We start from the raw sequence: 22,970 nt of genomic DNA on the forward strand, positions 1-22,970 counted from the left end.
CAACAAAACGAATAAACATTTTTCGAAAATATCCTTATTCCGCTCTGCATCTATAACGGAAGCGCAGATCCGTAGAGGAGTCTGGGTTGTGCCACCACGGTGCGTTGTATAAACGTGGTCTCTCGCTTTCGCGTGCCTCATCGATCGGCCAATCGGCTCGAACATTAACGTTTCATCTTTCTCCGTCCCATCGATGGTCGCCTGCCGCAGACAGCTGCCCTCACTTTGTCCTTTTGGTGGCGCACCTGGTGGTGTATACGTTCTTCACTTCTTTTTTTGCGTTCGTAGCTGAGCACTCAAGGAGGCAGAATGTGCGATGGTCGCTCACTCGTACTTGTCCGGAACTAATGCGTAGCGCAGATGCCTGGCGAGGCCCCTTGGTTGAGCCGGGTACCACGAGGCTATGCAACCTGTGCCTAAAGCCAGTAATGGTGTGCCCCCTTCCTTCTTCTTCTTTTCTTTAATGCGACCCCATTATAAGCAAACTCTACCCTCGTTGGGGGCATCTGACAGAAATTGAGAGCCGATCCCGGATAGTGTGCACTATCCCGAAGTGGAAGTGTAGTTTAACACAAATCGACTTGAAAAACTTGTTTGGATTCTTTCCGTCACGTGGCATGTGCACAATGCACTCTGGAGATACCTGGGTGTCGACAAATTAGCCTCCTGACAGCTGTAATCATCCGTTACCCCCTCAAAAGCACTGCAGAAATTGCAGTGCTTACCTTTCAACCAACGTGCAAGTCTAGAGCGAGCGTAGATAGAACTGAAGAGAGGAGAGGAGAGAAGAGACAAAGAATGAGTAGAAAAGATGCAGTCGCTAAACGAGTGAATAACAGCCTTTCCAATCTCACAGCTCACATACATAAGGAGAGGGTGGGAGAGGGGAAACAGCGGTTGTGGGCAAACTGAAGGTGCGGTACGACACGCTTCTGCTATTTCTGAAAAGTAAAACTATCTATATATGTCTAGCGCACAACTTACGCAGGGTGCGAAGAAGCAGAGCCGCATTAATTAAAGCGCCCGGCGGGGTCTAGGCGGTAAAATGTAAGCGGTAGCACGTCAAATCAACACTTCTGTACCCGCCGCGGTAGCTTTGAGGCTATGGCATTGCTCGAAGTCGCGGATTTTATCTTGACTGAGGCAGCCGCCTTTCGACGGGCGCGAAATGAAAACGCTCGTGCACTTAGGTGAAGGGACACGTTAAAGGAAACCACGGTGTCAGAATTAATCCAGAGTCCGTCACTACGCCCTGCTTCATAATCCGATATTGGTTTTGGCACGTACAGCCCATAATCCAATTCAAGTTTAATGCTCCAGCCACTATGCGATCTGCCATGTGAGGCAGTGACAATGATCAACACTCTCAGAGGTTATGAAATATTGCGCACAACAGCGCCTGAAGCAAACACCTCTCCCTTTGTATTTCGTGTACTACGCAGACAGCAGTGGTGCACGCAAGGTAACGTTTAACATAAATTCGCCTCATTTTTATGTTTAAGTAGTCAGACTACCTAATTTTTTTTCGCCTACAATTTCGTATTTGTTTTTCTTTCCGTAATATGGGCTTTCAAGTTGTATTCTTTGGGTTGCTTTTAGATGTTTTTGTGAGTTAAGCTCGATGAAATGTCATATCTGCAGGCCTGTCTTAGTGTAGCTGGTAGCGCGAGGGTAAAAACGCTAATTAGCCCAACCGTGGGACGCTTTGCCCAATAATTACTTTTCGCAGCACCACTGCATCATGAAAGCAAAACAACCAACGATGTCTTTTGCCACCTTTCTACATTGAGAAGTTTGGCTAGTAACCGCACTATTGTCACTTATGGCAAATCAGTTCAGCTGAAGCCCGCAAGGTGGAGGAAGCTTCATAAAAGGGAAAATTCTCATCCATCCAACTGAACCAGGAAGGTACAAGAAAGCCAACACGGGTTTGTTCGAAAGAAAGCGTCGCAGTTGAAGAAAGGTTTAGCTCCAGTCACCACTACTTTTTCGTATCGGGTATATTTCTAGCCTCCTGGGCGCTGTGATGTTTCGAATATATATATATATATATATATATATATATATATATATATATATATATATATATATATATATATAATTTATCCACAAATAAAAGAAGTCCGACGGCAAGATTCGCCCAGAGGACCCATAGCACAGCAACCTGATGCTCTAATCAACGGGCGTCTTTTTTCTTTACTGGAATGGTATTCACATTTTTTTACTATTATGCCATATGCAACAGAGAGAGAGAGAGAAAAGGACCTATGCAGACTTTTTTCTTTCTCTCTCTCTCTTCATTTCCCGAGGATACTCTGTAGCAGGACGAGCATCAAGTTCCGCTTGGCGAACGAACAGCTATGCGTGACTTCCAAATACCATGCAGAACCAGTAACATGTTAATATCATATAGAAAGGCCATCTTCGTTATCAACCATTAGGTACTTTCTTCCCTGCACGTCCGAATGAAAATACTTCTTCAAGGTGCTTTGCAGGACATCCCAGAAGTGAATGCCAACCCAGCTTTCCAGGAATGCCTGCTCAATCGCTTTTGGTTTGCTGCGTAAAAAACACTGCTCGCCCCACGGAACGAAGAATCGCTGCTTAGACAGCCATGTCTTAACTGTAAAAACATGTGCATGAAATATAAAGAAGAAATTTTTCACCTCAGGGCGCGCAGCATGCCTGCATGCTCATACATGTTTCAGCACTTTTCGCCATGTTCACTAAGAAAACGGAGACCTGTACAATGCAACTGGGAGAAGAACATTGCGTAAATACTTATACAATATTTACAGTACATTGTGTTGAAATATTCAATTGAAAATTGTGCTTCTGGGAGGCGACACGATTCAACAATCTCTTTAATGCAACCTTGTAGTCGACCTTCCATGTTATTGGAAGAGATTAAAAACTAGCGCAAAACAATGGCCAGTTGTACTTGGCAAACAGTGCGCAGCAAAGGATCCTGAACATCTCGAAGGTACGAAAAACGATTTACAAGCTGTCTCAGAAATGAATTCGCTAAACTCAAGCCGCCATCGCGGACACGCTGAAAAATGTTCATCCGGCTTGTTCGTTCCAATGCAGATCCCCATATAAACACGGAAAAAAAATCCATGAAGTCTGCACGTTCGTTCGACGATCGTAGGGAACTTGCAGCACGTACCCCAATTTACTAATAAACAATAAATTGCAAGCTGTAGCACGAGCAAATATAGACAAATATTTGCCCTTCCATGTTTCGGATTCTCGGATTTCATCTGTCGACCTCCGCCAGTAAGGATCGCTGCCGGTATAATATTTAAAGGGTACGCCTAAATATTTCACCGGTGTTACCCACTGCACCTTCAGGAAAAACTATGACGTGATATCCCAATCCCCATGCCAAAAACCAAGACATTTTCTCTAATTGACTGCACTTCCGCTTACCTCACAAAGGCGTTTTACTATGTCCGTAACGCCCGCAGTGATTTCGAGATTTGAACAAAAAGCAGATATGTCGTCAGAATAGGCCAGAACGTGTACTTCACGCGCATGAAGCCTCAAGGCACTCATTGCACTGTGGTTTATAATACTTAGGTGAAAGGTTTCAATAAACATGCAAAAACGGAGAAGAGGAATAGGACATCCTTGACTGACCACCACCCTTGAAGATTTCTCCCCTCTTTGTTAACAGCCAGCCGAGTGCTAAAATCACTGTACGTCATATGAACAGTTTCTGTTATTACTGTACCGACATTCGCATATCTTAAGAAAGTTATAACGAAGTCATGTGGTGCACGGTCAAAGGTGTTCTCAATATCAATCTGGAGCATCGCAGCTTCACCCTTCATGATACTGTTACACTGTAATACACAGCTCCTTTGAGAATGTTGGTAAAGATGCTTCCAGCCTTTATTCCACATGTTTGAAGCGGGCCCATTATTTCTTTAATTACGCTCTACAACCTTCTAGCAATTACCTTCATTAAAATTTTGTAATCTACGTTTGTTAGGCTGATTGGCCGATAGGCTGATGCCTGCCGAAGTTTTGATAGAATCGTTCCTTTTAGGAATAAAAATAGCATGCGAAGAGAAAAGCGATGGAGATAGAGATTTAAACTCAAAGACTTCGTTGAGTAAGCGCACCAATATTGGAGATATTCCTCGCTTGAAGGTCTTATACAAAGCCGTGCTTAGGCTGTCAGGACCAGAAGATTTTCCTAGAATTAGGACATCGATCGCTTTTTCTACCTCCCCTAACGAGATTGAAAGTTCTGATCTATCTTTTATTTCGTCATTTAACTGTGGCATGAAGGACAAAAATTCACTTTTGAAGTGGTCACTATCTACAGAGCCTACCGAAAAAGAGCACTCGTGAGAGGCTTGCCCAGTCTCGTCTTTGGCGCTTGTCACTGCTCCATTGTATACGATTTCTGTTACTAAACCACGTTCTGCGTAACTTTTGTCCTTCCTTATAGTGCGCGCTTTGTACGCCTTTGAACCATTACTTTTTTCTCTGCTATCGCTCTTACAATTGCTCCCCGAAATCTTTCTATGTCCGAAAACTCCAAATTTTGTTTTTTAAATCTTCCAGGCGTTCGACGCTCTTCCTCCACAAGAGTTTGCAAGTTCGTATGTAACAGCTTTTCCCGAAATTGTTATCATATTTAACGGTGCTGCTTCTTTCTACAGCTTTCATACGAACTTTTTTGTTCAAGCGTTTCTCAGTTTGACCCAACTTCTGAGTTATTGTCGCGGTAAAGTGTTGTATGACCTCAAGTATCAAAGTTTTGACAGAATCGTCATCGAAAATTTAAATGTTAATTTTCCATGAATCACAGCTAATGTACCTTTTTCTTCTTTTTTTTACTGCAAATGCCAAACACGACGAGGCATGAGCCAGTGAAAGAGAGAGTGGTTGCGCAATAATCCTTACACAGAAGGACAATATCGAGCGACACATATACGCGCTCAAAGCGTGCGTGACTATAACCTTGAAAATGTGGGCATTGGACATCATGCCCATTGGTAATACGTTCTCCCACATCTTCAAGAGCGAATCAATGATAGTATCGATTAACTTCACCGAGCTAGTTCTCACGATGCGGCGTATAGTACTCGTTTGGTCTCGCGATGAGTATACACAATTAAAATCAGTGAGAGGTATACGATCAGTGTTTGAATACTGACTAATATGGCAGAAGAATTCTAGACACTGTGCGCCGTCAGTTCGAGCATACAGGAAGATCACACGGCATTCAGTGCGGGCGAAAAAAAAGTCACATACTAGAACGTGGCCTGATGGACAGCTTGTAACCGAGTGCACAACAACCCCTAAGCAACTACGTAGAAATAAAGCACGTTGTCCTCACATCCAAACAGCATGACTTACACAAACATTATAATTCACCGAGAACGGGAGTGACATTTCGTTGGTCTGGTCCTCGAATTCAACTTTCTTTTCCTGCACTGCGATTACATTTAATTCTTGTTCCGTCGCAATAGGATACACGTGAATTTGTCTTCTTGTAGTCGCTAATACACGTGCGTTAGTTCTCCATACGCACAGAAACCTCTTCAACGACACAATTTTCCTTCAGGACGACACGGATGGCAAGAAGCATTCCTTTGCCATCTCAACGTTCAGCTCATTCGCGATATAGTAGCGGCTGAAATTTAGCCTCTTTGCCGCCCCTTGTCAGGACGACTCACACATCTGTGCGTTTTTATTTTTATTTTTGTTCACCCCATTCGCTCCCACCGATGCTTCAATCTGCCTCAGTTACCAGGGCTTCCGCGTAATGAGGAAACAATGCTGTGCCGCTTACGCTTGGGCGTCTTATTTACGAATGCATATACGTTTTTAATTGGAATGGCTGATAGCGCTGAGTGCAATGCCTGCGGTGTCGAAGAAACTATAGACCATCTACTGTGCTACTGCCCATCATTTGAAAATGAAAGACAAGAACTCTGCACAGCTCTCAACCAGTTAGATAGAAAACCGTTCACCTTGAACAAGATCTTGGGACCATGGCCTCGCATATCGCAGCTACAAAAGGCCACAAAAGCGCTGCTGCGATATTTGAAAGATACAGGGTTGAGTCAGCGTCTGTGATCCGGACTGAGTGACTGAACGATATCCCCGGTGGACTTTCTCTTCTTTCTTTAATCTTTCCGTCCCCGTTTCCCTTTCCCCAGTGTAGGGTAGCCAACCGGGCTCAGTACTGGTTAACCTCCCTACCTTTCATTTATCATTTGCTCTCTCTCTCTCTCAATCTGCCTCAGGTGCTGCTCTTGCGACATGGACACCACATCATCACGGCTACGCTTTGCCGGGATTGTCTCCGCGTCCAATTTGTACATGAAAAACACTACACTATGTGCATAAAAAACTGCAAATGAAGTGCAGAAATGTTCTTCTATAGCAATAAATGCGGATGACAATTTAGTGTAACATAAAAATCTGAGTCATGTGTAGCTTGAACGACTTCGATGGGTAATTTATTCCACTTATTTATTGCACGCGAAAAAAAAACGAATTTTGATTAGTAGAGGTTCGTGAAGGTATAGCATTTATCTTAATTGGTTGGTCCCGGCGTTTTGAGCCATACGTTGGAGTGTGACGAAAATCATCGGTGTGAATCGCACTTCCCTTTGAAAGTATGTCAATGTCAAAGTAAGGCCAATAAAGCTGCTTCTTTATCACATTCACGCTGCTTAGAAGTCTGTATGTTTTAGCCGTAAATCGGGCTGCGTGGTTCTACATTGCTTCAAAACGATCCTCCAAGGATTGCGTTCGCGGATTCTAAATTATGGATGCATATTCAAGTATCGGTCGAATGTTAGTTTTTTTTTTTTAAATGATCTTTTTTTGATGCAATTCAAGGGGCGGCCGACTTTAAATATACAGCGTCTGTGTGGGCATTCCATGTTGTCAGAGGAATATGTTACCTTTAAACATTTCGCCTGGTTTACTTCCGAAATACTATAATTGTTTATATAGTAGGCGGAATTTCTTGGTTTACGTTTGCGCGAAAAACGAAAGTAGTTACATTTTGACGTATATAAAGACAAAATCCACTTTTGACAACAGGAATGTTCAAAATTTAAATCGGCTTGTAGCGCTAATCTGTCTGATTCATCCTTAACTTTCCTATATAGTGAGCAATCGTCTGTGTAAAGCGAGGTTTTGGAAGTTATGCTTTCCTCACTGTCATTGCTGTAAATGAATAAAATACAAGTGGTCCCAAGACGGATCCCTGTCGAACGCCTGAGGATACTGAAACATGAGCATATTGATCCCCGTAAGCAACTACTTTTTCAAAATGACCTGTTCGATAATTATACAGCCATGAAAGAACATTAGTGGGTAAACCAAGAAAAGCCAGCTTGAGAAAAAGAAGAGGATGGGAGACCTTATCAACTGCCTTCTGAAGGTCAATTAGAATGCAGCCGCTGTCAAAAGTTTAATCGAATGGGCAAAGTATATCGTGTGAGAACTCTAATAATTGCGTCACTCGTGAACGTCCACACGAACGTTCTTGGTATACCACGTGTCAACGCGGTGTTTCTGCAGCTAAGCACCGCGCCCATCACGTCGCGAAAACGTGCCTGCGTGTGGTAATTGTTAGAACGCCAGCCGAGAAGTTCCTGTGAAGCGTTAATCGCACTGAAAGCAAGCAGGGCCCGCAAACGCGCCTGACCACTCCGTGCACGTCCAGACGCAAGTAACAACGTGCTGCTGCATGTGCGGCGCACACTGCATCTCGACGCCGGGGACACCCAGACGCGGCCCTGCGGAACCGGCAGACCGAGGCTAAGCGACAACGTCCACTATGCCTTCCAGTTACAAGAACGCGAAACGGAAGCACATCGGGCCCGCCGTGAGCATGTCGCAGTACAGAAACGCCAAGCCGACGCATAGCGACGATGCCGACAAGGCCCTGTAGTTCCAGCCGATGCTGCTCGCATTCATCGAGTTCTTTCCGTCCATATATGTGTCTGCGCACGTCACGCCACACGTGTTTATTCAGACAGCTTGCGTTTGCTGTAATTCGTACTGCCACTAAAGCTACGAGCCTTACTTCGTGTAATATTCTAACGTGTTGTAATAGCATCGATTGTTCCGCCCTTACGGTGAAATTGCGATTTTTACACCAAAGCTGCTTATGGCTAGGTTCTGGCGGATCTAGTCTCCGTGGACATAGACTAACAATTTTGATACGTGGGCCAATCCCGAATATAGCGCAATATCGGGCCGACCCACGGTGGAGGTGAGGCAGGCGTTAAACACTCCCCATACGTGGGCCGATCCCGATGATAGTGCAATACTGCTATACCGGGCCGACTCGAGGTGGAGGTGAATCAGGCGTTAAGCACTATCCATACATTGGCCGATCCAGAAGGTGCTGCAATACCGGACCGACCCGCGGCGGAAGTGCAGCTCGCCAGCAAGCGGCCCGCATTCACAGCTTCACTGGTCATCCTTCTTGACAGAGTGGAAGGGCACTGGATTTTTTGAATAAGTAAATCAATAAAATTAAGCAAGTGAGCAAGTTTCTAAAGCGTTAAGGCGAAAGCGGGATTGCACATTTGGCACACTTTTTTCATAATTAGGATATGTTTACGAAGAATTGCGGCAAATCTCCATCGCAGCGCACGACAGAACTTACTGAAATCGCCGCATCTACTGGTAGCGGGCGAGTGCCGTCAGCGCTTTCGCAGAAGGAGGGGCAGTATGGAAATGTTGGCATGATGAGGGGCATCGGAGCCAGCGGTGGAAGAAAATGACGACGAACGCGAGAGCACTGGCACGAGCACGTCTCTGTGGCCACGTCACGCGTGCAATCAGGCACATGCTATAGGCACACCCTTCGTAAGCCAGAGCCGTGGAGCAGCCGTATGTTCGGAGAAGCGTGCTCGTTTAGCGCCCAGGAGGTTTGGCTTCGATTCCCACCCACACCGAAATGTGCCGAATTTTCTTTTCAAATCCACTAATTTACTATGTGTACAGGAACCTCTTTGAGAAATGGGAGGCCAATGCAAGCATATCTGACGTGATTTGACTCTATGCGGCGTCGGCCATTTTTCGTCACGGCACAGTTTCGCAAAAGGCACCGCCAACATAGACACCTAAGGCTTTGCCCTTAAAAACTCTCGAACGAGCGGATCTACCAGAGGTCATCTAGCCCAGAAGGCTGATGTTGTAACCATTATGAAACGGACGCTTTTCCCCATTATGGCATGCCTTCTGACATATTAAATCTCGGAAATTATTTAGAATAAATTAACACGTCTTCATACGACAATTTAGAAAATCTTCTTGCTAAGTGAGATGGTGCATGGCTATGTTAAAGAGATTTGCGTCGACCAAAGGACGAACACAGGAAAAAACGAAGTAGACGGAAAGAGCGCAAACTTTAACTTGCGGTGTAATATAATATATAACTTGCGTTCTTACCTTCTACTTCGTTTTTTCCCACGTTCGTCCTTTTGCTTGTGCAATTCTCCCTAGCGTAGCCATACGCCAATTGTTGCCTTATCCCGAAGATCGCGCAGTAAAAATAATTTAAGTCCGATGCTCTTGCTTCGTCTCTCACACGAGAAGTGACGCGAAAAAGTGCGGTGCGCAGTGACTTCACCCAAATCTCTGCACCTCCCCCCCCCTCCATCTCGCCCAGGAAGAATGTGATTCATCGACTTCAACTGGAGGTTGAAAAACTTTCCAACTTTTTAAACTTTTATACCCGAGGAGGGGCTGATCTTTCTTATTCTTACTGTTCGCTTTTTTCTGCATCAATTGTTTGCATTCGTGTTCATTAAGGAAATAAACTAATTCGATATGTTGATATTCTTTATAGCAAAAATAAAGTCGCAGTTTCGCCCGAGAGGCGAAGCATTGATTTCGATAGCAAATTAGTGGATAGCTATACTAAGTAAAGATATCGGTTTAAGCTTGTAAACATTCGCTTAAACATTCGCTAAATTGACAAACATGATGTCAGGCCCGCCCAATTAAACATGGACTCATCTCACTAGGATGCCTTGATGTCCTCCTTGACCGCCGCTCCGGCGGTCAAAGAGGACATCGAGGCACTCTACATTTCGCTCGGCGACCGCGCATACTCGCTGTCAGAACGTTGAAGTGAAAGAGCGCGGCAGCTGCAGCGAGCGAGTTTACTTTCGTGCTGCCTCTCGCTTCAGCGCGAACTAAATGGCGAGGACAGAGCGCCCACGAAGCGATCAGCCCTCGTTGCATCTAGACTCTGTACTCATCGCAGATTGCTTTGAAGATAGGTCCTGCGCGGCCATGCCGTACGCAGCCGCCGCCGGAGTGAAACGCCCCCAATGCCCCCGATGCCTTGCGCGTCGCTGAAGACGGCGCGCTTCCCCGCCGTATTCCTCGGTTGCGTTTGAACCACCATCGTAGGCTCACTCTCGTACGCTTTCATTCGCACATACAGCGTACGGCGCGCGGCGGCGATATTATCGTCCTTGGACTTTACACAGAACATCAAGGCGACGGCGACAACAACGGCTGAAATGCGCCTGGAGTGTACAAATAATTGCTATCGCAATAAAATCTTTTAAGTGTAAGAGCTTCAATGTCTTTAGGATGGCTCAAGTTTATGCAGAAATACCTTCATGCCGAGCCACGACTGAAATACTTCCCTCCACAAACGTCGTCATCGAAGTCTCTTATGCGTTGTTTCCTAGCATAGGGAATTACTTGCTGAGGGTAATTTACGGGAACGATTGATACTTTGGAACCACAGAAAAGCCCTGATATGCTTAGTTTTGCTATCTGAGTGCCCGAGAATAAAATACTCCTAGAAGTCCAAGAAACACAGCTTTCGCACGCACTACTTGAATGCCATGTATATGATGTCACTGCCAGCAATAATCTTTTCCATTTTTCTTTGTTCTTTTTGTATTCCTATGATTGAAAGCGTGTCTCAAGGAAACTATCCTGTCACCATCAGTTGTCTTCACCGTATAAAGTTTAGTAGCACTTGGGTTTTAGTGCATGGTAATCCCTGGAGCTCTGGGCTTTGTGCCTGAAATTATCTGTCACCTCGTCGAAGTGGGCAACGAAAGAAAAACCGAACATTAACTCTCCTCAAAGTGAAATGAGCTATAAGCAATGAAGAGAGAGAGAGAGAGAGAGAAGGGAAGACAGAAAGGCAGGGAGGTTAACTAGACTGAGTCCAGTTTGCTACCCTACACGTGGGGAGGGGAATGGGGAGTGAAAGAGGGAGAGAGAGAACTTAGGTATAGGATGTCTACAGTCTGGCACTCAAGTCTGTTTCCCTCAGGTAGCGAAAAAGCGCTCGAACTGCTTTCTGGGCCATTGAACTATGAGGCCAATGAATATTGTACAGGCCCGTACAGCTGGTTGAAAATTAGTTCAGATTATCCTATATTTAGAAACTATTTCAAGTACCGCAAGATCCACGTGTCGGAGAACTCGGTTCCTTGCTGCGCATGCATGGTAGTCATTTCCGCTCGACAGATAACACGTGTGTCTTAACGACGACATATACGGGTAGCCAAACTTCCTTCCCGGTCGACAACGTAATCTCTGAAACTCGACGACCTCTTTCTACGCGTTCGCTCTGGCCCACTGAACTAAAAAGCGAACGATTCTCCAATTGGTTTCGGACGTCAGAGTTCCCCCTTTCGAAAGACAATAGTGCCCGTTTAATGGAAGACTGCGCCCATCAAAGCAAGCCGCTTCCCTGCCGCTCCTTGCCCAACTCCAAGAAATTAAGTTATTGGTTTGCACAAAACCACTTGAGCCCTTGCTTGCATAATCAATCCAGTGCAACAGTGAACTGAGGACTCAAAGTGAAGCAAAACCTGCATGCTTAACCCCATCGAGACCGGTTGCCGGAGGGCAGAGAGCTCAAATAAAACACTGCATAGCAAAGGAATTTATTTTATTTTTTTGCACAGCAAGAGTACGAAGGCAAACCATGAATCAAGCGAAAAGACACATTTGCTCGGATGACTCCCTTGCTTTTTGAGTACGCAGGCACTTCTGGAATTATAAGAGCCACCGCGCTCTTGCAACCTTACTGGCTGAGAAGGAGAAGACAAGGAGGGAGAGGGGTCGCATAATAAACGTCCAAAGCCACCACTGCTGACGCCCGCAATGTCCTCCGAAACGTGCGCTTGATGCTGTTTCCGCTTACGCTTTGTAACGGCTTTTTTCGCTCCGTCTGCTACAGGAGGCGCCACCATTCACTCAACCCAGACACTGAGTGGATGTGGGAGGCCCTTGCATGTGTCGTTTCTTTGTCCCCTAAGTAACGCAGCAGCACAGTCGAGTAAACTTGGGTCAGTGTGCTTTTGTCTGGCGTTGACACACGCGCCACTTGACAGATAGCTTGGCTGGCCCGCTTCCGTCGAAGCTGGCACCGTGATGCTTCATTCTTTACGCGACCTACGCGATGTTCTAAGAAAGGGACACAAACGTTGAAGGTTACTGATATCTTAGTTCTTTCTTTCTTTTCAAATTTTGGGGTAAAGGTAACGTCGGGCGTAACAGGAGAGTGAGTGCGTGTTACTAAAATGAACATTAAATGTACCTGGTTCTCTTGCCGTACAAGGATGATCACGGAACCACGCTAAGTACATTAGCGATAGATGGAAGTATATGGGTGTCTGCAACGCGTCAGTACAGGCGTTATACATATTTTCCTGTATTTTTTTTATGAAGCGCTTCTATTTCCTATTTCCCGCGCGCATGGAAGTCTATTGGATTGTGTCTCATAATTTTGCCACCGATTAACAATAACTAAGAAAATATTCGTCAATCGTGTCACAATCTACATTTTTACCGTTAGTTGGATTAATTTGTTCCGATGTGTAAATTGGAGGTGATTGCGTGAGAGTTGAAGCTCTTAGTTTGTCTGAGCTTGCAAATTCGCTGCTGGTCTACGTGGATTAAAAACAGTTCGCGCGTTAAATCTTATTGCTCAATACTCGCCTGTATTTAAATATTAGTTTTTGCTGACATACTTACTCTAAAAATTGGTCCGAAATCATCAAAAAAGTTGATCGGTCGTTTCTGAATCCCATCTAAAATGTAACGTAACGCACTTGAACCTAAAATAAATAAACATTTTGCATTGTTTTTCATAGTTTTTAACTAATTACGCGGAATATAAAAGATACTCTAAAGAGCGCCACATAACGGCTAATCATATGAGTTGGCTTCATTCATCTGCGGGTAACAAGCTTTTTGAATCCCTGGTTCAAGTTACGTAAAACACCCTGTGCATGTCGGGAAGACCTTGAATGATTCAGTGTTTGCTAAATAGTTTAAATGGTGACATAAATTATATATCAAAGCCGTTGCGCCGCAAATGAAATTGTGCATTGTTTCGTGCGATTAAAACAGACAAAGCGGTATTAAATTTGGTTCACCTACAAATCTAGAACCGAAAACAGTGCTGCAGGAAGTCGTCGTGTAACTAACTGCTTCTGGTTATCGTCTCCTTGTTTATTTATTTTTTTTTTTTGTTCCGCAGCAATCTTTTGCTCTTAGAGCTGTCGCTGATATCGGTTCCGAGCTCTTCCGCCCCGCCGAACAAATAGCAGTCCCAGAGTCCCAGGACGATTTCTCGCCAACTCCTTTGTAGCGCTGTCACCTCGCTCACAGCGAAGGCAATCTTTTTGCGGCTCTCTTATTTTCCTGTCTCCTGTATACAACACAGGGTCTGAATTCAGTGCAGCTACGGTGCTTCGTGTTTCCTTTATTTATGCTCATCTCCTGAAGGCCGTCGTATATTACGTAGACGAGCGCGATCGAGGCCATGCCGAAGTGACCCAGTTCTGTAGTCACTACGACATGGTGTGCAGTGGAAATTAAGGAGGGGGGGGGGCAGCTCGGGTACAATCGGTCGAGATGCCGAAGGCGTTCATTAGAAGGGCGGCTGTCGTATTCTGGAGATGGCTGCGCATCTATCACAACCTTCGAGAAAGAAGACAGGAAGCGAGCTAGCAGACACGCCAACCCGTATTTGTAGCCTTGCGGGCAGCCTATCTTCGGACATTGCTAATGCGTAAGAAAATACGAATGGAGGCGCTGTAGGTAATACATATGACTGTAACGTGCGTTTCTCCTAAAGGAGTACCCAGACCACTGTATTGCAAACAGCTGGTTCCCTCACTGTGTGTGTGGTCATGGCTTGCCTCGTAGCGCTAGAGCACCGTTAGTGAAATTAAGAGTTGGCTCTCTGTTGGTGCGCAAACGCCTGTATCGTCAAGGACGTGTGGACAGTCCGTCGTGTAGGTCCTGTGGCTCCTTTGAGACACTTGAACACCTTATATTGGAGGGTTTGACATTCGTCACACAACGTGCATTGCTAATTAAGGAATATGGAGTGACTGGACTCAAGTGTACGACCCTTGACAATTGCTTGTTTCCGAGGGGGAGCGCTGCTCAACGCGACCGGTCCCATAGAGCCTTGCTAACTTTCAGGCAGAAAACTAATTTGGCCTCCCGTTTATAGACATGTTTTCCGTGTTCGTACTTTATTTGGTCCGTGTCTCTGTCATTTATTTATTTCCTATCTTCTCCTCTCGGTGGCAGTTGTCAGCTTGGTCCCTCCCTGTTTCCTTTGTGTGCTTGTGTTTCCGTGAATATAATAATAATAATAATAATAATAATAATAATAATAATAATAATAATAATAATAATAATAATAATAATAATAATAATAATAACAATAATAATAATAACTGTTGCCCTCTTACCCTCCTTTGTTTGTTCGTTTTATGCACTGAAGCGCAGTATGTTTCAACTAGCACGCATTCTCGTCCTATTTTTCGCCCGCCTTCATTGAAATAATTTTACGAATTTTATCACTGGCTATTACGCGAACATCTATAGTAGCATCTTCAGCTGCCACTTCTTATGAACGTTGCTTCATTTAAATCTGCTCAAATTGAGATAGGTACGCTTCAATGTTCGGTAAAAAAAAGACACTTCTTAGTCACGAGAGGCAGGCCATGGACGTTTTTCTGCGGCAAGGGAAGGGAAAAAACAAACAGACCCTTCGATCTTCATGTGGTAAAGAACAAAATGTCTCTCTTTTCCTCAGGTACGCGTGACGATAGAGAAATGTGCTGGCAGCATTTTTTTTTAACCTATTCTATGCGTTTATCTGCCCTCTACCTGATAATAGGCAATACATGTAGTGCTTTTATTAGTACAATGACACAGACACTACGTGCCTCTACAGACACGTTGACTAAGTAGTAACATGAAGCTTCGTGCTGTGGTGTACGCATTCATGCTCAACGTAACCTTTTCTTTACCTTAGTGGGACCACCTTCTTCTCATTTTGTAATCACGTTCGTCTCACGCTTCACCTGTCTCGCCGGAGGTTGTTTGCGTTGCGAGAAGTAATGCAGAGAGGTTCGTTAGAAGCTGTTAACCTTCGTAACACGCGCTGCGACTGCGTGATCTTGCAGTGTCTTAGGCAGAACGCAAATATCGCTGCTAAGAATTTTTGTTTCCCGGCTTGCCCAATAGTGCATAATTTTTTGTGCTTCTCTCTGGGGGATAGGGCTAACTTACGAATGGTACTCCGCACCACGCGGCCAGTTTAGTGGAATACAGGACGGGGGTGCCCCTTTACTTTTGAGGGACTGCGGGAGTGCACTCGTACTCCGAACAATTATTCCTTTACATTTTACGCGGTTGAGCTGCATCTGCCGTTCTAGGCAACATTGCCGGGGGAAGGGATTAAAAAAAGTACGATGCATAATTCCGCGAAGGCCATACAATACGATACAAAGTCGATGAAGATGCACAATCTGAGCCACCTACGTCTTTCGTGTAGTAAAAGCGATCCAAACTTTCTGACAAGAACTGTGAATCTCTTCGTGAAATCATAATCGCTGCACACACAACGGGCTGCACCTTTCAGGACGCGTTATAAATTATGGGTGTTTGATTTATTGGCAGCGTCCCAAGCGGCGCAAGAGTATTCTAGGGCGGGACGAATGCTTGTTGCGAGTACATACAGTTTTCCTCAGTATTACATGTGCGCTCTAGAAATATATTCGCATCTAGTTCAGTACTCTGCTCGCCTTTATATTAACTGCCACAGCGTGGTAATTCCAAGACAAACTGTTAGTGAGAACAACTTCTAAATATTTGAATTAAGTTACAAAAGACAAAATCGAGCCACCCATGCAGTAGTAAATAAGCGAAGGATCTTGTTCTTTATTAATAAACATAAAGATGTTGCAATTTGAGAAATTAAGCGTCATGTTCCATCACCCCGACCACGAAACTAAAGGGTTTATATGTCTTTGTAAATGTTTCGAATCAATCGCAGACTTAAATTCTTTGCATATGTAGCAGTTCTCAACATATGCATCAATCGTGAAGTGTCACTTCTATGACACCCCGTAAAGAATGTTATGCCGTGAACATGTTAATAACTGTTTCTACTTTCTGCGAGAGAGCCAGCACATTCGCAACGTTGTACTATTGTTTCATAACATAACACGTTTTGTAGCTGCTACGTTTAATTCTTTCTTTCGATCTTTGCATTCAGACTTTACTGGATAAAAGCCATTATTAGCCGACAACAGAAAAGCGAAATGAAAAAAGGAAAAAGAAAAAGACCGCCCTACTCGAACTGGCTTAACGGAAACAGGAATACCTGGCTGACTTGTTAATGAACGCAACGCCTGGGCTGTGTCTCGTGAAGGGCTCATTCACGACCAGCGAAAGCGGCATTTCGATGTTGAAGAACCGCCAACGATTTGTGAATATTTCAGCATGCATTTCCCGAACTCCTCGTGCGGCACCAGTTGGTGAAAGAAAAAAAAATCACAAAGGAAGTACACTGCCCCAGAGAAAAAGCACATAATAATGAATTGCTGGCAAAGCAATAGAGGCAGGGCTTTGGCAACAACTTTAACGGGAGTTACTGACAAAGAAAGAAAGAGAGAGAGAGAGAAAGAAAGAACGGCCGAAAAAAAGAAAGAAAGAAAGAAAGAAAGAAAGAAAATACTGTGCATGAGAGGAACAGACCATTAACCGAACAAGAAAGGCATGCTTAATAAAGGCGAGTGCTATCTTTGCTGTCTCTCATCGATCGGCAGGTCTCTCTGGCATGACCGCTTTTGTTTCCTGTGCTTTGTCTGCAATGTGTGCAGTTTATGTGCTGTCAGAATTTCGACTATGTTGGCTGTATGCTCTTTCACGTCCAGGACTGTTACTGTCCAAACATCTTTTTGTTTGGGCTGTTCTTTTTCCAGCAAGAAGATGGCCGAGTGGGCCGTCTCTGGCAAAGCTTGTATCCGTTACGACAGTTGGCTTTTCTGGCTCAGTGAAGCTGCTAGCTTATTGCAGAAAAAAAAAAAAAGAAACTGAGATGGAATGAGAACACTGTTCGAGCACCTCATACTCGTTAGTGACAGCCTTGTTAGCGCATAACTGTGTTGGATTTTCTTGTTTTCGCGCATGCTTTACGTTTTACTTCTCTTTTTTTTTGTTGCATTTCCTTTATTTTGCGTGACCATAGCGGGCGTATTATTGTCGCAAATTTTGGTTAAACACTCGCGAGAAGTAACGAGAACTGAGTACCCCCCCCCCCCCCCCCCCACACACACACACACACACCTTGGTTCTGAATTTCGAGATTTCAAGCTGGTGAAAATGGATAAAAAGACTATACAACCACTTGGCAGAATAAATGGAATTGGCACAACCTTCTTTGACAGGTGAATTCTGTGGACAGCAACTGCTGGGGAGCTCTCTCGTCTAATCCTTAATATTTTCTTTTCTATGCGACTAGGCGCTGTCATAACGCGATAGCTATGACATTCGGTTGGTGAGCGCGAGGTTTTTGGTTATATTCTTGATCGTGGTTCCGGCATTCCATGGGGAAACCACGTAAGAACGCTTATGTAAAAGCGCTTATGCAATCGCGTAAAAACTCTTGTGTGCCCTGCTATGGATTCACGTTAATTAAAAAGTAAACCAACGTGCTGGAATTTAATCCACGACCCTCTTCTACGGCGACACCACAAAATTATTTTCAGCATTATGCATTAGCATTATAAAACAAAAGAACAAATATGTAGCTGGGAGACCGAAAGGTCAATATGGACAACTCACGCAGTTTAGGGAGAACAGGCAACAGCAGACACTTTCTTTTTCAACAAAAGCCGTAAGTGATTAGAGCAATGACAGCCTTTGCACCAGAATCGCAACTAAAGTTGGATGTAGTTACTCCCGTACATGCATTGTACTGGCTGCTGCTCGTGACCCTCTGATCAGGACAAGCTGTAAGCCAACCAAGCGTAGGTTGCGTACACAGAGCGGTTGACGGTTGGGTGTAGAGAAGCGCAAATAAAGTGAGAGCAAACACGGTGCCAGTGGGCTCGCGTGACCTCCCTCTTTACTAGTTCTCGTGGTTTGTGTACTCTCCTGTCTGGTTCCTGGACTGTTTACCATGCTTGCACAAACAGACTGATTTCTAACATGAATTCGCGAACACCAGTAGCAGCAAACAAAAGAGTTTTGGATCCCTCGCCGCGACTGCAACCACTTTGGTCCTCGAGTACAAATGAAATCAAACGAATTACGCCACGCTGTTTTATGTTTCTTGGAGCGTAGCGTTTTATTATTGATGCTGAAGTTATCGTTACGTAGGTTTTAAAATTATTCATGTCCAATTATTCATCTCACACAAGAATTTGAAAATATTCATGCAGCTGATTAAAAAATAAAAGAAACACTAAAGCTTTGCTAAAAATGGCTGTGATTCTGCAAGATCTGTCGATTTCGAAAAAAAAAATTAATTATGGGGTTTTACGTGCCAAAACCACAATCTGATTATGAGTCATGCCGTAGTGGGGCACTCCGGATTAGGTTTGACCACCTGGTGTTCCTTAGCGTGCACCTAAAGCTAAGTACACTGGTGTTCTTGCATTTCTCCCCCCATTAAAATGTGGTCACTATGGCAGGGATTTGATGCTTCGAACTCGTTTTTAGCAGCGCTACACCAAATAGAGAGATAGAGAAATAGAAGAGCGGAAATGCAGGGAGGTTGACCAGACGCACGTCTTGTTTGCTACCCTCGACTTGGGGAAGTGCAACACCAAAGCCACTAAACTACCACGGTGGGTTGAGGCCTCTCGAGTTCGCAGACTTTTCTTAACGCGACAGCATTCTTGGCCTGGCGCAATTTACCATTCTTTGCAGTGCCGCAATATCCGTGACTTGGAAGTCCGTGTTAGGTTGCGCCGTTTGGTGCTTTAAAGAAATAGGTTATGAACAAATAGAAGCGCTAGCAGAGTTTCGGAACTTTCGTTGTGAGAGCACGTGTTCTTGTTGCTTCAAAGAAAAAAGAAAACAAAAGAAAGAAAGAAATATTAACGATAGAAGTGAACAACGTGCTCAGATGTTAAAAAGATTGAATTATGGGGTTTTACGTGCCAGAACCACTTTCTGATTATGTGTAGTGGAGGACTCCGGAAATTTCGACCACCTGGGGTTGTTCAACGTGCACCTAAATCTAAGTACCACGGGTGTTTTCGCATTTCGACCCCATTGAGATGCGGCCGCCGTGGCCGGGGTTCGATCCCGCGACCTCGTGCTCAGCAGCCCGGAACTACCCGCTGGACCAAAGAGCAGCACTTGCGGAGAAGCACCGGAGGCACCCCTCGGTACGCCCAAAAGTAGTCACCCTTACTTTCTCCCACCCCGCATTCACGAAAAGAGAGGGCGCTCGAAGCAGCGTGGGGCGCGCCGGCGCGCAGGCAGCGCCGCCCCCTACAGAGTCCGATCCCTTCACTCGGTGTTCGGACGTCCGTGTGGCGAGTGCTCGCACGCCGAGTGAAAGGCGCCCGCGGATCGAAACCGCCGTCCCGCGGCCGCCTGTTTCGGGCTTTGGCCCACTGTCGGCGTGCGCTCATCGAGGGAATCGCATTTCCGCCGTTGTCATAGGCGGCGTCACTGAGTGGACTCGGCGGGCAGCCGCGTCCATGGAGGCAACGTTCCGGCCATGGAGTTGTGCGTCGCGAGCCCCACCGGTGCTACGACCATCGGACGTAACCAGCGCGGTGTGCGACAACGTCGCTGGGTCGTCCTGTTTCTACTCCTGGCTGCTGCCGTGTCAGGTGGGTGCGCAGCGTGACCGGCCGCCGTGACGCGGAGCAGCAGCGCGCCCGGTCACGCGCGGCCCGTGTGGTCGCGTGGGTCCCGTGTTCATTTTGGGTGGAGGTCGAGCAGGCTCGGGCGCGCGCGTGCCTGCGTTCCCTAAACTCTCGCGGATTTGTGTCACCGCTTGGCGAACGCCGGCGATCCCGCTGGTAAAAGGTGCCGTTACACGATGAGGTTGGTCGACGTCCTTAAACGTGCGGAATACGAGCGATTCTTTGCCGCTAGCTGTGGTGTTTTAGGTTTACAGAGTACTGCCACGGGGAGCCTAATGGGGTGCAGAGTTCGAGGTGTAAATTTAATTTTTTTTACTATTTCGCACGCAGAAGTGCCCATACAAAGATGGAAAAGATTTAGCACCTTTCGACATCTCTCCCGGAGGCACACAGTTACGAGGTGATGAACACGTATGCATTTTCGATGTTACAGCGAAATTTTAAGAACAAAGATCTGAACTACGCGTTGCTTTTATATGGGTGCGTAGCTTTGAGTGACGGACAACAGCGATGTCTAAATCAAAATCAAAAGAAAATAAAGTTCTAAAAGCACTTGAATGCGCCTGATTTGTTCCTTTTAGCAAAAATATGGCAGGAATGCATCAATCGCGCACCCATTTGAGGGCGTAATTTTAGAAACTTTAAACACGTCGGATCTCATATAGGTACCGAATCGTAACCAGGCATCCACCCCTGCGAGGCCATAATATACGCGCAATTGAGAATCGATCTGACAATAGTGTATTCAAGCATACCAATGGGACATTCACTCTAATATATGTTATGTCGTTATATGTGTGCTTGGGGCGGGGTGTCACCCCTGTGCTGAGTTCGGTGTTTACAGATTTATTCCAGTTATGCGTGACCCAGCATGAAGTACATGGGCGTAACGAGCAAACTTAATTTCCACCGTAACCTGGCTTCCGCGGGCGGGAATTATTACGAAATCTTGTACACGCCAGCCACTGACGTTGCCTTCTAAGGTGTCGCGGCGGGAGCATTCCAAAAGGTCATGCCGCTGTGCGTCCACGCAGAGTGATGGTCTCCACCTTTAAGGAACACTGACAGCAAACAACAATGATACCTCAAAGTGATTACTGAGAGAGAGAAAAGGATGCATAGAAAGGCAGGGAGGGTAACAAAGTGATTACTGAGTGCTCTCACATGCCCAACGGACTAAAGAACAGAACTTTCTTAAGCGACAAATGAAAGCCAATTTTAGCAGAGGATTGACGCTGCCTCTGTGAAACTTGGTATAATGTGTGATGTCCAGCCGGTAATTTCAAAATTGCACTAAGTGATTGATGAAATTGCCACAATATTCCCTACGACGCGGCACCAAATTGCCGCAGTAACGACCACGTCGTTTACGCCATGATCAGCGTGGACACCGCCCTGCATCGTAACCAAAGGTTACGGCGCATCAAACCAACACTGCCGTACCAGAAACGCGGGCGCAAAAAGAACAAAGTAGCCATTGTTGTTTTTTCTTCCAACTGTTAGCTCATAGTACGCGACCACCATTGCAAACCCGAACAATCTTCCTCGTCTTCTTTCTTCGTCATCACGGCGCGGACGGTACCATGGCAATACGCCAAGAAGTTAACCGAGTCGCGTTGCAAGAAAATGAGGTCAGAAAATTTTACTGGACTGACGAGCTCACTTAAATGGCTTTTTTCGCGACCCTATTGACAATATTTGGTAAAGGGTAGTTTCTTTTATGTTCGACCAATTTATTCAAAGCAGATCGTAGGCACTCCAAGATCGCACGCGCAAGGTAAACTTTCTTCGTATGCAATCCCGTTTGTCGCGTGCTCTTTGATTTGAGCCGCTCGCCCAGCCACCACCTTTACTGTCCCTTTTAGCCGCTTTTTAGCATAAACACAGGGAGATTGTTCGAAACTAGCCATCTGACGGTCCAAATTAATTCTAAGTTTTGCATTCACCCTCTCTTACGAAGATTAAGCGCTGCCGGTAGACTGCACGAATAGCGTGTTTCATGCCTAAAGCTGCGCTGTCAACAAAGAAAAAAGCAAAAAAAAAAATAAAGCAGTGGCTTGTGTCTTTCTTACCTGCTTTAGGCTAAGTAGGAATTCCTGCATAGAATTTTACGCGCATTTCTCAAGTTGCAATTGTGAGGGCGTTAGTGTGCACATTAGCGGTAACTAGAGACAGGTATGGGGGCCTGCCAATAATAGTATTCAGTTGCTTCTAAGCGTCCCTTGCCATGCCACAGAAACGCTTCAGCAAAAGCTCTAAAACCCATCGCAACACTACGCCAAAGAATGTACACTGCAACACCAATAAAAACCTTTGAGCTTTGAGGCCTCGCCTTCCTACCCCTACTCCCCCCCCCCCCCTCTGCATTTTACATCCTTACAAGCGTGCTTCGCCACCTGGTTATGCTTCCTGCGAGAAAGCATCTATTCGAGAGCCCCGTAGCAACAATTTTTTCAGCATCTCCATAGTGATAGCCGTGGTGGATAGATTTTCCAATTTTAGAGTAGGCTCTCGCGAGCGTCGTCATAATATTTGCTGCCCTCATGTTTTGTGGTAAAAGAAACTTAAAGAAAAAGAAATTTTCAATTTAGCGCACGGGGTGTTCGCGAATAGAAAGCCAATAACGCTGCTTCTGCCGGGTTAGTGAAACTTTATTGCCTAGCGCTTTATCAGCGGCACATCAATGGAACATTCAAGTTTATAAAGGCGGCTTCTTGGGGCATCTGACAACATGCCGAAAATACATTTTGCAGCGTATTCTCGTGGCCACAGAGCTTCAACTGAAATCGCTTTCAT

At 45.4% G+C, this 22,970-nt stretch overlaps 1 protein-coding gene across 3 annotated transcripts in view; it reads left to right on the forward strand.

Moving 5' to 3' along the window:
* The first annotated feature begins 19,813 nt into the window (after nt 1-19,813).
* Nucleotides 19,814-22,970, forward strand: part of LOC126531017 (uncharacterized) — an 88,858-nt gene continuing 85,701 nt past the window's right edge. For all 3 annotated transcript variants that reach the window (XM_055070912.1, XM_050178377.3, XM_055070911.2), the window contains exon 1: nt 19,814-20,138. In XM_055070912.1, the coding sequence (XP_054926887.1) occupies nt 20,024-20,138 (115 nt within the window). In that variant the 5' untranslated portion in view covers nt 19,814-20,023. The remainder of the gene's footprint in view (nt 20,139-22,970) is intronic.

This window comes from Dermacentor andersoni, chromosome 5, assembly GCF_023375885.2.
Source record: "Dermacentor andersoni chromosome 5, qqDerAnde1_hic_scaffold, whole genome shotgun sequence".
Taxonomy (NCBI): domain Eukaryota; kingdom Metazoa; phylum Arthropoda; class Arachnida; order Ixodida; family Ixodidae; genus Dermacentor; species Dermacentor andersoni.